Source organism: Convolutriloba macropyga, unplaced genomic scaffold, assembly GCF_964194025.1.
Source record: "Convolutriloba macropyga unplaced genomic scaffold, txConMacr16.3 SCAFFOLD_694, whole genome shotgun sequence".
Taxonomy (NCBI): domain Eukaryota; kingdom Metazoa; phylum Xenacoelomorpha; order Acoela; family Convolutidae; genus Convolutriloba; species Convolutriloba macropyga.
Window position 1 is genome coordinate 74,091 of NW_027452217.1, and position 16,668 is coordinate 90,758.

Below are 16,668 nucleotides of genomic sequence, written 5' to 3' on the forward strand. Positions count from 1 at the left end.
ATCGTTGCAATTCAATGGACCGTTGCATTTTGTGTCCACCTCCGATCAGAGTTTCCCATTTCCCATTAAGCTGTCAGCAGAAAACTACAGTCCGATATGATCAAACTTCAGACGATACGATATATTCACACCATTTTCCAGACTTCCGTGCCGGAAGATGGTCTGGTTCGTGTCTAAAAGAGGTCACTTTGGTCTAGGACCTCGACCTGTTACATGTCAGGTTCAATTTTACATGATATAAATATGATTCATTTTTCCATTTCTGCTGACATGGTCTTTTCCTCTTTTCCCTTGTTGTCTGTTACATTAAACTTGAGTGAAATGAGATACGTTTATCAGACAGACTGATGAAACTGAAAATTTATGAAGTGCAAAGCATGGATAAAGAATTATGGATCTAATGATAAATCATGTCAAATTTCAAGACAAAATGTACATGCAAATTAATGAGTCAGAATTCCATCTGCGCTTTTTGGTTGCCTTCATTTTGTTGCTTAGATTTCCGCTGATTATTTTGTCGCGATGTACTCGTTCGTCGTTTACTTTGCCTCGTGTTAGGTTTTTCATTTCTTGATTGAATGTTCACTTTTCTTCGCTTTGATTGGCTGAGCCCATTCTGTCGTCTGCTGCTTTCTCCAGACTGTGCTTCGTTCACTCTAATCAAGAATATGCGTTAAAATCAATGTCTTTATATCAATAGAGTACTTAAACACAGAAGGCATGTAGTGAACTCTTGTAATAAACCCGTGTTGAACATTCTTGGGAACCATATCCAAGAACCATATATGGTTCCGTACAGGCCATACAATAATTTTATATTTGATCTTGCTATGGTTGCCAAGATTTCCACATATGATTCTTATATGGTATCCAAGAATCTGGTAAGCACAATTGTGCGTTCTTTCAACATCAATATCAAGCTGCAGTCTCAGCTCTAAGCGCTTTAGACATTTTATGATGTTTTAGTACCATATATGATTCTTTCATGGTCCATATATGGTTTTTGCATGGTTCTTATATGGTCCATATAAGATTCTTATATGATTCTTACATGGTCCATATATGGTTCTTGCATGATCCATACAAGGTTTTAAAATGGTTCTTGCATGATCCTTGATTATTTGATTATAGTTTTCAAGTTCGAACTAAGCTTAAAAAAACCTCAGTGAACAAACTTTCTTGAGCACGGCTTTTTTTCCTTACATAGCAACCAAAATTAACAGTGAAACACGTAAAATGGGATGTGAAGTTAAAGGAACTCTTTAACTATCAAAATTCAGTTTGATGAGAAAAAAACCCAACACATACACATATATATATATATATATATATATATGTATATACATCTATATATATATATAATATATATATATATATATATATATATATATATATATATATATATATATATATACAAGAAAACGAATAATAAAACGAAAAATTTTCAATGTTGTTGAAAACACTTAATATAATATTGATATTTCTTTCCAAAAAATATCTTCGAAAACCATATGTCAGCATATAATCGTAACACATCAAACTAAAAAAAATTTGAGAGTGGCATACAATTGCTGCTCAAAGTAATAACAAATAGCATGCAAGCTCCTAATATACATTACGAATCGTAGTTAATTAAGCAAAGAAGAGCAACCCCGTTTCATCATTCTTTTTTTCCACAGCAAATTGATCCTCCAGGAATGGAATTTTAAAACAGTTTGGCATATTGACGAATTTAGTTCGTATCGCATCTACGCACGCACAAACGGTCATGTGATACACGCCTTACTAGTCTTTTACTACGTTTTAACCCCTTTCCTGCGTAACCCCATATTCTTCGTTGGTGCTATCACCCATCGAGAAAATTATTTCAACCCACTACCATTTTTTTCGAAACATGTAAATTACTCAGAATGCAACCCTAAGGTTAGATATCTACATGCTCTAAACTATTAAATAATTTAATCAGCATTATTATTATTATTAATAATCTTCAAATTGTGGCTGTTCGTTCTCATAGGTAAAAATAGGATCTGAAGGCTCCTATTTGTCTATTAACGGATACTTTTTTGTGCTGATCGAGCAAAAACTTGGTTAAAACATTTTTAAAAGCAAGTTTTATTGTTAAAAGTTCTTATTGAAGAGGGCAACTTGTTCCATTTTTGAACGCTTTTCAAAATTAAAGATTTGTTACTCCACTTCGTTTTCGGTCTGTCTTTATAATAATTTCACTTTGTTGTGCCTAGCATTATGGCGATTAGTAGACATTTAAAAATTTTCGAATGTTTCCCAGTGTTTTATATCTGTTTGTAGCTTTATTAGGCTAATTTTTGAGATTTATGAGAAAATCAATGGAGTGGTCAAATTTTTGTCGAAAATAAAAAAAATTTTATTCCCCAGTTAATTTGCCTATTTATGCGGTTTATGTTTTTCGCAGCAAGAGTTAGAAGAAACACTCCTCTGAGAGAAAGATTTGAGAGTACAACTGACTTTAAGACATCAATTCCTACTTTCAAAGGAATTTGATTTCTTACAGGATACAAAGAACGAATTGCATCAGCTATTTTGCTTAAACTGAGTACAGGTGATTTTCAAAGGCAAGGTTTGAATCAATTTGTACTCCCAGATAACAACAAGTAATCTCTTTCATAACGTTGATATTAATAATTGTTGTAACGTCTATGTAATCAGTCTACTCCATCTGTACTTTTGTGTACTTTTAACCGTTCTTCTACTTAACATGTTGCATTCATGACACAATTTCTTGGTTACTTTTAGTGTCTTTTTACTACTAATGTATTCCGCCTGTAGTTGTTACCTAATCATCAAGTTCCGTGGAATAGGATTAGTTCACGAAATGAAACAGTCAAATTCGAAAAAAACACTAGAGCGCCTTAGGAATAGACCCTTTTTGGAAAAGATCAATAACCAATATTCAAAGCAACTTATTATAATAAATCTAAGTTCAGACTTACTCAGCATTTTTTGGCAGTTGCGGTCGTACTTTTGAGAAGAAACACAGGTCGCAATGGCAAAACTATTCGAAAACGCAATTAAAAAATCACTTCGCAACGGTTGAATAGGACCAATAAAAAACCCAAAATTAATTTTGGAAACGTCAATGAGTTCCCCGAACAGATTATGCAAAGGTTGCAAATCCGCGTTGTGTGGAGTAAGGAAAGTTCGCGACAGATCAAAAGCCTTGAAAACGCGTACAATATACACAGGATTGAACAAACACCATAAATCCTAATCAGATACATTAAAAAAAGTGGACATGACAAGCTGACATATATATATATATATATATATATATATATATATATATATATATATCAATATAAAATTAAACAAGTCTTGCTTGCATACTCTAATTGAAGGATACTTGAGATCACCATGTTATTTATCATGCTCATAACTTACTTGAAAAAAACAAGTGTTTAGAACTTAATCTTTAGTAGCCAAAATCAAATTTAAAAAAATTTTAGCTTGATAACTTTTGAGTCGCTTTCTGGTTTCTGCTAGCATTTGTTACCATCCGTCCAATTTGCAACTGCGGTGTGGACTAAATATAAACATAATATATAGAAAATGTTTGTGTTTGCAATTATTTCCATATATGTAGTTATGCTTACGTTCGTATATCTCAGTTTGTGGGCGTGTGTTTGGGAGTATATATATGCTCCTAAAACAAACGCCCACAAACAGAGATATACGAACGTATGCATAACTGCATATATGGAAATAATTGCAAACACAAACATATTATATATATTTTGTTCATATATAGTCCACACAGCAGTTGAAAAATGGACGGATGGTAACAAACGCTAGCAGAACCAGAAAGCGACTCAAAAATTATCAAGCTCAAAATTTTTTTTAAATTTGATTTTGGCTTCTAAAGGTTAAGTTCTAAACACTTGCTTATTTCAAGTAAGTTATGAGCTTGATAAATAACTTGGTGATCTCAAGTATCCTTCAATTAGAGTATGCAAGATTTGTTTAATTTTATATTGAAATAGCGTCTAACAATATATGTCTAATCAACAGATAACGTACACTTGAATTGAAATTTTAGATCAGAGTGAGTAATCAATGACCTCTCGCGCACACCATTGAACTGTTAGAAAGATTTTTTTGGTGCGTGGTCAAACGGTCGGAAAAAATGTTAACGGAGATGTTGATTGCCGAACATTTGCAGTTTTGAAAAAAAAATGAAAAACTCAATGTCTTTTAATAGACGTATTACTTTTAAAAATTGAAAATCACCCATTATCATACATAACCAAAAAGTTATCGAAGCCACAAATATTTAAAAGTGAACAAAAATTGTTTAACAGAGAACTAAGTTCGTCAAAATTATCAAATTTATCAACTAGATGTTAGGAAAAGCGTTTAAAGTTTGGCTCCCTATTGAGCAAACTCCTTTTAAAAAGAAAATCAATGAGAATCAATAACACCACAAAGTTTCGAAGAAATGAGGACACAATTGAAAATGTCATAGTTTCTAATCTAGCCATTGGTAGTGTCGGGGTCAACAAAAATGTAAAGAAAGGATTAAACTGAAGAATGTACAATAATTGTATATATATCTAACAGGCACCCTGGTTGAGGAAAAACCTGAAAAATATATAAGATAATCGGTGAAAAGTTGTTTTTTGATTTGGTACATAATTTTGCGGTGAAATGCGGTGAATTTGGTGAAATTACATACTGTAGCGGTGAAATGTGCGGAATTTTTGTAAGTTCACCGCTTAATCTAGCGGCCATGATACATAGTTCAACCTCACTCACCGCATTTCACCGCAAAATTTTGTACAAAATTTGTGGTGAAAAGAACACAAATCTTCACCGCTTATTTTACATATTTTTCCGATTTTTTGCTCTGATCTTACAAAAATTCACTGCTTGCTAGCATTGATGTTACAAAAATTCACCGCTTGCTTCCTAGCGTTAGTCTTACAAAAATTCAACGCTTCCTAGCGTTGATCTGACAAAAGTTCAGCGGTTCCTAGCGTTGATCTTACAAAAATCCACCGGTTCCTAGCGTTGGTCTTACAAAAACTTACTGCTCCCTAGCGTTGATCTTACAAAAATTCATCGCTCGTCTTACATAATTTCATCATCTTTAAGTGCTAAATTCATGTATTTTCACCGCTAAAATCAGAGATGAAATTATTTAATTTCACCGTTATCAGGCGATATTTTTTTCTAACGCTTTCACAGCCAGATTTATTTAATTTCACCGCATTCACCGCTAATCTTTCAAAATTTTCCGCATTCACCGCTTATCTTACATAATTTGACGTTGAATTGCGTTGAGACCTCAACCCGAGCAAAGTATCGAAACGAAGAAGGCGAGATAGCGCAACTAATTCCAAAGCCATATTTACGAAATCAAACACGGTCTTTAGAGTCTTAAACCATTGACTGCAGAGGGAAACCGCAAAAGCTGGCAAAAGATCAAGAAAGATAAAATTTTCAAGTAATATAATGGATAAAAGCATAAATATCGTAGTTCAGGGCCAGGTGGCACCTCGCTCATTACCAGACAATACTTCCTTCACGACCAGACCTGGCTCATGAAAAGACAAAAAACTTTGTCCATTAGCAAACTTTATACCCTCTTATTAGTAGAGAATACCTCAATCAAATGAGACAATACCTATTCAAGGTCGCATATTATCTACTTGACAAGACCTGGTGATTCTCGTTCAATGCCCCCCATTGTTACGATGCTTCCTGTTGATGACAATTCGAAGAACCATTTAGATCAATAATTGAAAATTGAGCGAGGCGACGTCCCTGGATAATGCGATACCAATTTGAATAATCATATAGGGCTTTCAAGATCTGTTATGAAACAAAACGCGTGGCTTTGCAAACTGGGAATTAAATACCTGTTACTTCGCATTGACCTTGTGCTGTTACCAACGGACCCTCTGCATATCCAGGGATTGTCCTTGCACATGATGTTGTGTTTGAACCAGGTGAAAGTCAGGGTCCTCTCTGGGTGATAATAGTCAAATGTCACAGATTTCAATCCAGGTATTGCCACTGTCGAGTCAAAGTCCTCTCCCGGGATGACATAGGGAACACCCTCGAGGACTTGGCGATGTGGATACCTTTCAAGGAGACCAGGGCCAAAGCCCACTTGGAAGATGATATTTTTGCATACTTCCGAAGAATAATACGCCTGGAAAAAGAACAAGAGAATATTTGGGTTGTTACGACAAAGTTTTCCAAGAATTGCGTAAAAATTACAGTTTCCTGTAAATTTTTTCCGAAATTCCCACTTCGAAATACGGAACCATGCAAAGTCTTGTCATTACAAATAAATCTATTTGAAAATTTTGCGTCCAATGCCCGTATCTTTTTGCCCGGGTAGTTCTCCCTACTCAATTTTTCCCGGACAGCTGTTAAGATTTCTGGGAATCAATCAACTGGGTGAGTTTCGACAACGCCAATTCATGGGTAAATTTGTATTGATTCGGAAATATTAACTGAAACTCGCAATCTTAGCTCTCGCTGTATGATATTTTGCAGTGCGGTCAATCATTTTTGCAATTTTTTCATGCCTTCCCCTCAATTTAACAGTTTCGTACCGCATTAATATTCCCACTTCATTCAAGGGATGAAATATATTAAAATTATCTACGATGCTATGTGTTTGTGATAAAACTTTGTTGTCTATCTTACTGCAATGAAGTTGAGAGGTTTGTTGTCTTCTTTATAATCCATGAGTTTGTTCAGATACTCTTGCGGAGACATTCGCTGATTCTGTAGTCCGAATACTACGTAGGTTGCTGTCTGGTCGAAACAACAGGTGGCTGTGAAAACAATACAATTCAATTCAAGAAAAAAATTAAAAAGATCCAATAATATTGCCAGGCTAATTTTTATGGTGGATGGCTGACAAAGTTGCAAAAGGCGGCGAATAGGATGAATTATTTAAAAAAGGAAAAAAGGTCTGAATGCCGCCAATTAGGAAATTTCCAAATAAAAAGCATATTTAGGTGCCGGAATAAACCTAATTAAAAAAAGAATGTGGTCGCGACTGACAGACCAATTAACACTATCAAATTTAACTAAGCACAGCTCATTTTTACGGTGTATTAAGATGCCAAAATTTGGAAATCAGCAATACAGGTGAGAAGTTTTGTTCAAAAAGTCTGTACCGGTATACGCTTGTAACTTTGGGTTATAAGTTGTCGTCCAAAATTTAGTGACGACTAGTTGCAGCTTCTTATACCGCCATGTAAACATTATCACTGAATAACGTACAAAAAACCAAAACTTCTCTCATTGCTGAAAATGAAACAGCTTTGATCAATTTTGTGCATCACACGCGAAACATTATGCACCAAAATGAACCGTTATTTTTTTTCAATACCAAACAAAATATATCCATTTTTCGCATACTGCTGAAAAACAATTCGTTGATTCGTAATGTCCATCTGTTTGTAATATTAATATATACCAATAAAATAATGATATATAAAATGAGGAAACATCTGAACTGTCCTGTTTAACTGTTTAAACCATACTCACTTGGGTCTATCATAGTGTCCACCATGTTGATTCGTCTCCACTCACTCTGAATAAGACTCTCAAAAATTGCAGAGTTCCTCTCTGTAATTGGGTCCTGTGTCAATACGTCATTTCCGAACCGGTTTTGAGTCAAATATTTGTCCAGGCAGTAGTAGCGACTGAAAGCAAGAGTTACACAAATTGATAGACGAGGGGTAAGGTGTGTGGTTTACACGACAATGATTGAGAGTTCAATATCCCCCCCCCCCCCCACCCCCACACCGTGAAGCTAAAAGTGTGAGGACGAGCTCTCACTTAAACACAGCTTGAGGTTGACATTAGCAAACAACCTGTAAATGTTGCAGGCACAAAAAGTGGGTATAGTAACCAAAAAAGCGCAATGATGCGCATAAAAAGAAGATTCTGAAATGCCGGAAATCATAAGAACGAAGGGTATAGAACTTTCCACCGGCGTATAATGCTGCCCCGCTCCCACTTAATGGTATTTTTCCCGGTTTTTCTGCCTGGATTTATCGGAAAACGGGAATAAAGAACAAATAAACCCGGAGAAAGATCGAGAAGACAGGGAACAGAGAGCACAGATCGGCACTTAGGGAAAATTGGCAAAGCAACAATTGGTGTTTGCAAATTTTGCGACCAATAATTTTTGGTTTACTCATTTTTTCGGAGAGCTCTTTGTTCTCTGTCCACTGGCAACTGGAGTGAGCTTTATCTAGTCATCAAAGAATTGAAGGAAACTAAAGAACAATATAAGTACTGGAAAACCCAAAGAACCCAAAGTTGCAGGCCAGTTGATTTTTTTGTTCCGACCCCACTTGTGGGGAAGGAACTATATACTCAAATGGTTTTTTTATTCAGACAATTTTGGCCGATCGATATAATCATCGTAGAGAAATGTGAGTCATATCACTAAAAAGCTCGTCCCGCGTAGTGTTCGGAATTAAAAAGTTCTATTTGAATTTCGTTTTTTTTGAAGAGTTATTGAGGTTTAAAGTTTTGTGTGAACACGTAATGTTTGGAATGTTTTGTTCACTTTTAGCATATTTTTGTTCAAATTAAGATTTTTTTCTGTAAAAATATCAAATCAAAATTATATTTCATAATATAAATGATACAGTTTTGTGTTTTTAACAGACGAAGCGCCATAGAAAGGCTAGTTTTTGTCCCATAAGGAAGTTTACCATCAAAAGATTGATTTCCATTTAAGAGCTGTTATTTTAAAAACTATTTCATATTATTTATTTCGAGTCACCTATAGACTGGTCATTTTTCAAATCAAGGTTCTGCTGATGATAAACCTCATTTACAGTCAATGATGCTCAATGAACAAATATTTTGTTTTCAAGGAATCGCTCATGTTCTTTATGTCTCCGACTATCGTTAGCTTATTCTCACCAAAGACAGGTCCCTTCGCTTGTTTATTGACTTTTTATTAATTTTATCTGGATTTTTTTCATTAAAAGCTAATGGTTTTCAAGACTTTTGAATATATTTGGTTTATATAGTTTTGGTTGATTTTTGAATTTCTCCTCATTATTTGTTCTTTTTGTCAATTTTTTTGCCTAATGTAAAGTCCCATCTGCTTTGTAAAAACGAAAAAGTAAATTTCTGTAGATAGGGTATTGTCTGATTGTATTTCGACGTTGTTACTAGGTGCTTTTAAGTTTAGATGTTGAATTTTTGTCGTTTTTGTTTTTGCTCATTTTGTTTGTTTTTCTTTTGTTCTCCCGTAGTCTTATTAATGGCCGATCTCGTAAATGCTGTAATGACGCATGGCGTTTCTAATTTCATTTAGTAATTTGTGCAACGATTTTTGAAAATTCAAAGATCTTTTATTGATTTTCTCTTCATTTGGCTGACAGTTATGTGAGAAGTGTAGATGAGCGCGGCTCGGATCATCATGCGCGAACGCACATTAACGAGCCTCCTTTGTTTCATATTACTTGTCAAAGCAAACCGCTTTATTTCTATCAAACAGAGAAAAGTGCATAGATTAGTTAATGTTGGTCAAACACCATAATGTTTGTAAAATGTTAGTTAGATCATACCTGTGATACTTGCAGAGGTAGCCATGCACTTGGTGTTCATTGGGCAGAATGAATGACAGAGATGCCCACTCAGCCGATTCTTTAGCAGTGAAGAAGAAGCATTCAACAGAAGCTAAGAGAGCTAAAAATATAAAAAAATATCTTGAGAATTTCTGCATTGTTTGAAATTAATTAAAACACAGGTTGAGGTCTCAGAGCAATGCGATCAGGTCCGGGTTAACAAGAGGATGTGATTAAAACTACTGGGTCCAATATTTGCACGGCTCCTAGGACATTGAATAATGCGGATTGGAGGGCACTAGAGTCTGATTAAAAACTGTTGTAAGCCCAAGTTGTTCAAATGATCAACGATTTCGGGAAAAGTGTTTCTTATCAGCAACAATTTCTATTCCTTGCATGTTTTATCGGATCTAAAGGGTTCTTTTTCTAATTGTTTGATAAAAATGCATTTTATCAGAGACTTATCCGCCGCGTTTCCCTGACAAAGATTGCTAATGACTTCTCTTTATAAGTTAATGTAGCAACTGTAGCTCAAAGCACATTTCTGAAAAAATTATGTCCAAGTTCAGTTATGGTACCAGCAGTGTAACGGTGATAAACAAAGGGTTCATTTTTTTCAATTTTTTTTAATAAGTACTCAATTTTCGTGAAGTGTTATATAATTTATGACTGTGAATATTATTGACTGTGCAATAGATGACTGTGAATATTATTTTATATTGCAATTAAATATTTCATAAAAACCGATGGCTCCAGCAAAACTAAAAAAAAATGTTGTTGTTACACTTTGCTGGTGCCAAAACCGAACTCCTTTCTTTTTCAGAAAGTATTGATTATCAGTTTTTCAATTTAATTGTTCCGACCCAATTTAGTGGGGAGAGGATCTAGACTCTGAAATTGGGTTTTTTGTTCAGTAAATTCTGGCTGATCGATATACTCATTGTAGAAAGTTGTGAGTAATATCATTAGAAAGCCCGTCCAGCGCAGAATATGAAATTAAAAAGTGTTTTTGATTTTTGTTTTTTATAGGGAGTTATCGAGATTTAGAGTTTTGTGAATAGTAGACGATATTCCGTTATTTTTATGAATCTATTCTGTTACGCCCCCAGTTACAAATTATATGTTGTTATATAGCACGTTACTATGTAAGAAAATAGCACGTGCGCATTGGGGTCATAAAAGATTTATGCTCACTAAGCTGGGGGGGGGCAAAACAGAATAGATCCGTTTTATTCGCCTTTTTCCTTATTTTTGACCAAACGTTCATCAATTTTGTTAAAATTATATTTAAATTGTTAACGGTAAAGCTACTGATTTTATCTTTAACGAGAGAAGAGGATCGCTAAATTTTACGATCTGAGTTTTTATAAGCGATTTCATGCTAAATTTCTCAAAAACCACATTTTTTTCGTCAAAAATGGGACCAAATATGCTTTCATAGCCCACTTTCCGGAAATTTTTTGGAAGAAGACATCTCAAAAACTGCGGTCATATTCGTTGTAAGTTGGAAAAGAGTTTTACTCCCGCTGGTTTTAAGAGTATCCTGCAATTATAATTTTGCTGCTAAAATTTTGCAAATTTAAACTCGATAATTATACAAAATGCATTATTTAATTTTGATAAACAAAAAAGTTTTGTTCAATTGATCTGTATCACAACTATTTGAACAACTGAATGTTTTTTTATACGTGCAACAAAATCAGGGCTGATCTTGATCTCACCATGGATCATCACGGTAAAATTTCCTTTTCCTCAAAATATTTTGCGCACTTTTATTTTCTGATGTAAATTACTGACAAAATTTAAAATCAGGGATACATTTTTGACAGATACTTATTAGAAAATTTGACGCCCAATGACCCCAAATTCAGGTTTCAGAGATTTGCTCTTGGTTTATATGGCTCGAATCCATTGTTTTCCTAAATTTTTAAGGATTTTTTAAGTTTTGCTTTCATTTATTACAATTTTTGTAGTCCAATGACGTAGTCTCCCCAATCGAAATCCATTTGGAATTTTTATGAGGTATAAGTGAACCTAGACAATGCTTTAAGCGGTTTTCTATTGTCTCTTTTGTTTTTGAACATAATTGTTTTAAGGAAATGTCAGCGCGTTTTTGAATGTAGCCATGTTTTTTACCTTTTTTCTCTATAACATTGGGTTGTCACAGAAAAAAAAACAATTGGTAAACCTTTTGAAATATAAATTATTATTTGCAACCATTTTATGTTTAACTAATGGACTCCGGGTTTGAAAACTACTGGTTTGTAATTTTTTGAGCTTTATTGCTCATTTTATAATTTCATTTTGTTTCCCTGTCAAATTATTACACTAATGACAGGTCCAATTGAAAAAAAAACAAGGTTGGGAAAAAGCATAGCATTAAAAAAGCGTTTTTTTCTTCCTTTTGTAGAAAAAATTATGTTTTACCGCTGAGACACACTTTTCTCAGAAAATCGATTGGTTTTAAAAAATTTTTTTTTAGACAGCTGAGAAAACGTTTTCTCAAATGTTGTTTTGAAAGTCTCTAAAACAGATAGCTTTAAACTGAAATTCTCGAAAAGGTTCAATTATACGTTCTGGGGAAACAATTGCAGTGTGTAATTATCAGGTTGTTGTCGTACAAAAACAAAAAAGACGTCCCGGGAAAGATGGTATCTATACTTATCAGGTATTTGTCCCAAAAAAGCAAAAATTTTGCCTTTCTCGTTTTTTTACAACAAATACCTGATAACAGCAGATCCTAATTTTTTTGCCCGGGACGTATAGTTGAAAATTTTAATATTTCCATCTTATAGCTATCTGTTTTGAAGACATTCAAAATAGCTTTTAATTTAAAAAATAGTTTTTTCAACTATCCCCTTTTCGTTTACCATTTTGTCACCATGTGTTTTCAACTATTTTTGTTGATTCAAAAAATTTTTTGGTTGGTTATGTATTTTGACTGACAGCTTCGGCCATTTATTTCTATAAAAAATTTTTCCTGATTTCTATACTGTTCAGTTTTTAGGTTCTACGTAGTCCGTTTATAAAGAAGACCCAATAACGTCCAAATGAGAAACAATTGATGATTTGTAGTTCTTGCAGACAATATCTTATAATAATAGAACCCTAAACACTGTGGTGTCGTAAAATCTTTTGATAAGTTTTGCTTCTTTGATGTTCTTTTGTAGTCTTAAAAATAACAGGCCAAATTGGCTTCCTGAGATGTTCCATCTAATTAATTTCTTTCTGTTGAAATTTTATGTCTGTAATGCCTTTTGAAAATTTTGCGTTCAAAACAAAACATATTTGAATATTTTGGTTTGTCTTTTTTTAAATAGTCTTTCTGTGGATTTGTAGCTTTTAGATAGTCTCTGTAAAGACAGGTGACAACCCATTTCAACTCAGTTATAAATTTTTCTTTATTACAGTTTTAGTTCCAACCATTTTTATCTACTGTTTTATTCAATAATCCAATTGAGATTTTTATAAATTTGTACCCTTTAAAGCTTTTTCATTCTTTTTTCAAACCATAAAATTAATGATAGAACCTCTTTCGGCATTGAAATATTGCACAACCGAATATTTTTAAAGATTTTAGTGACAAATTTAGGGGCGAAACGGCTTCACTGCCATTTTGAGGAAAATGTTTTAAAATTTTTTGCTGTTAACGTTATTTGTCCTCCTTTTGTAGTCGTATGACGTACACCGAATAATGACAGGTCTTAACTGCTTCCTATGGAGATATAATTGAACACTTTACCAATTTCAGTTAAAATAAAATGATGTTAATTACTTTAAAAGTGTTTCGAAAAAAATACGTAAATTGGCACCTTTTTGCTCTTTTTGCGCACTTGTTACTGACAGGCTCATGTCTGACGACAGGTCCCATATCTGTTCTTATGAAGTGTAAGTTAATTTCTTTAGTTTACGTTTTATCTGATGCGAGTTTTTCTGTTTGTTTTTTTAGAATATTGACATCAAGTTTTGTTCGTAATTATCGTTTGTTCATTTACTTTTGTTATTGTTTTTTCTAGTAGTCCTATTACAACTACATTCATCGGCCATCTGGCGTGGAGTTGCTTGTTCTTTTGGTTGTTAATTGGATTAAATGTAGATTTTCGAAAGTTTTCTATCTCTTCATCTTTTGTTAGCCAATTTAGTACAGAATGTGGATGACTGGTTTCGGAACATTATATGCGCACTCGCATTTCAAAGCCTCCTCGTTTAAAATTTAATTTTTTCTTTTTGGCAGATGGACTTCTTGTTTGTGAATCAAACCAACAGATGTCTAACAAGTGTCTGATTTAGTTGCAACTGTTTTAAACTATGAAAAGCACTGTTAAGAACTATTTGAGATCGAAATGGTACTTATCTTAAGAGTTCTGATGTAGTAGATGATTTTGAAAATTCGTGTCCGTAAATTTTTTATCTTTGTTCAGCAAACATTTGGTACAAAAGATTTCTAATTAAATAGACGGTCTCACAAAAAGTCTGAGGGCGTGCTCAATAAAACGACACATTTTCAGATTCAAGAATGTGTCACAATACCGGTAATATCTTTAGGATGGACAATTTATGATCCCCTTATTTTAATCTATCTATTAAACAATTATTTTTCCCTAAAATTAAACTGCTAAAGCCAAGCTTCTTAAATGATTAAATAAACGGAGTCAAGGCCAGTTTAGTTAGTAGTGTTGGAACCGAATGTCAAACAGCATTCAAAGCTACATTCTATCGAAGCCATTTTCATTTTATTCAGTGTTTTCAACCCACGCATTCCGTTATGATTTTTACTGTTTGATTATCAAGCATGAAGTAAACACAAGTTCAAACTTGAACTACCTTCACTATCACCATATTAGTATTACATCATATATACAACCTGACAAATTTGTTACCAAATTGCACCCGAATCTTTACGGCTGCGTATTACTTTGGCTTATGAATTGATATATGGTTATCGAACTTTTTATGACATCAATTTTAGACTGAAAAATGACGTTATGGAAAAAATTTTACAATCTGTAAACAACATCCTTAATAACCAGTAAATGATGCTAATTGGGCGTGAATAACCACGTGACTAGAAGCATAAACTGAACTTCAAAAACTATTAAAGAACTATTGAAAAATCGTTAATTTGATCCAACTAAAATGACATGCAGTGCGTATACAACCAAAATTATTGAGCGGTAATTTTTTTGTAATGGTGTTTTGTTTTTGTAAACCATCGAACTTTTTGAACAACACAGATCAATTTAATTTTAGCGTGTTGAAATTAAAAGGATCTTTGATATTTTTATTCTTTTCTTGCGATGAACAAAAGTCCTAATTAGGAGAGTTTTTGTGCAAAGTAAAAGGTCAGTTTTTTTACTGGCCTTAACAAAGCTTACTCTTGTTCGATATTGAAGTTACTGAAACCAAGAAAAAAAATCAATACTATTAAAGTTAGAGAGTTATTTTTGTTTTTAGATAACATGCATAGTGACTCTGTCTATATTTGCAATCTTTGTAAAATTTAAGCTTTGCTTACTATGTCTAAATCATGGGGCAAAACTTGTTTGGAATTTGAAATTCCAATTTCGATTTGTGTTCGGAATTATTGACAAAAAATCAACAAAAATGTGATTGTAACTGCTGGAAGTATTTGCTATTCGAGTTAAACAAAATGTTAGCAGCAAAGCTGATTTTCCAGTTATTGGATCGAATTGGGCATCGAGTACATCGAGTAAAGCACCGATAATCTAAAGTATTATAGCCGCTAATAAAATTCACTAAAATCAACCGCAAAAACGTAATATCCCGACATATTTGAAACCACTGAAACAAACTTGGTGTTGTAAAGCTTTTCTCTTTACCAGTAGGAGAGCAGCTGTTACATCAACGCAGTCCTTAAAAACTTCACCTTCTAAGATGTTCGTTCTGAAAATCCGCTGGTTTTAGGACAAGGGATGCTCACAAGTACTACTTAAATTGCCAGATCTCTGCGGTGCAGAGGCCTCTTCATTCACCAATTAGGCATGCAACTTCCCCTCCCCGCTACTCCAGACCCTTTGTTCTTAAATAATTAGTCCTTATGTTAAAAGAATATGATAAAAGCGACTAGGTTGGAATTATCATGCATTCAGTGGGTCTGGCGATGGGACTGTTCGGTCTGGCCAATGGTCTGGAGAAAGTCTGTTCAGTCTAGCCAATGGTGGCCAAAGTCTGTTCGGTCTGGCCAATGCCTGTCTTGGGTCGCGGACTTCATCCTGAGTAGGCAATAGATGACACGACCGGAGAAGATACTAAGAGCAGTTTTGAGCCAGTATTTTAACATTCAGTATAAAATGGAAATTATACCGGGTAAAGTTTATTTGGATTAGTCGTCAAACCTCATAAGTTTCTTGCATCCAATCAAATGTGTCTCCCAAATGGTATAATATATGAGGCGTTTTTTGTGGACACCGTTTTAGACCAAACGATGGTTTGAAATGTGATCCGTAAATGATTAGCGCCAATCAATTGTGAAAGATTGTGGTTCTAAGATTATGGTTCAATTACAAATTATCTCACTCCATGATGGTCTGATCAGGGATAGCTTCGAGCGCACTTAAGTTTGACCAATGGACTGGAGCTTGTCTGGACAAGTGTAGCACAAAAGTCTAAAAAAGAATCTGAAAATTTTCTGACCAGAGATACCTTTTGTCTGGGATGGTCTGTCTGATTAGAGGTGATTTTGCTCTGAACCTCAACCTGGGAAAGTTTCGTAAGTCTGAAAAAATTACCTGTTAAATACAAGTTTATATGGAAATTCATCGCCGAACTTGTCTCTGATTCGTTTGGGTGAGAGTTGTTTACAATTGAACATGTGTTGTAAATAGTTATTAATAGTAAATGTAAACAGAGTGATTGGATAAGAGTTGGAACATTTCGACCCACGACAAATTGACGAAGTAACAGTAGTTTAAACGCTTCGCCACCTCATCACGCAATATTAGTGAATCTGGATAATGATTCGGTTCATAGTGAGATACCTCAGTATATTGACGATATATGACGATACATCACAACTGGGCAGTACTGATATTGACTTGGCGTGAGAGCCTTA

The 16,668-nt window shown here is 34.1% G+C and overlaps 1 protein-coding gene across 1 annotated transcript; it reads right to left on the bottom strand.

The window, feature by feature from the left end:
- Window positions 1-271: 271 nt before the first annotated feature.
- LOC142357303 (uncharacterized) lies at window positions 272-16,530 on the bottom strand. The gene is made up of 6 exons (XM_075408944.1): window positions 16,346-16,530; window positions 9,597-9,717; window positions 7,549-7,706; window positions 6,697-6,827; window positions 5,898-6,193; window positions 272-656 (listed from the first exon to the last, which is right to left on the bottom strand). The coding sequence occupies exons 1-6, from the start codon at window positions 16,374-16,376 to the stop codon at window positions 452-454; spliced, it is 942 nt and encodes a 313-aa protein (XP_075265059.1). The 5' UTR covers window positions 16,377-16,530; the 3' UTR covers window positions 272-451.
- Window positions 16,531-16,668: the final 138 nt, after the last annotated feature.

What these genes read in the sequence shown, in the direction of transcription:
- LOC142357303 (XM_075408944.1), bottom strand. Translation starts at nt 16,376, where the DNA reads ATGAATTTCCATATAAACTTGTATTTAACAG. An exon ending in TACCTCTGCAAGTATCACAG is followed by an intron (nt 7,707 to 9,596) that starts GTATGATCTAAC and finishes TCTTGCTTTCAG; the next exon opens with TCGCTACTACTGCCTGGACA. An exon ending in GGACACTATGATAGACCCAA is followed by an intron (nt 6,828 to 7,548) that starts GTGAGTATGGTT and finishes TTGTTTTCACAG; the next exon opens with CCACCTGTTGTTTCGACCAG.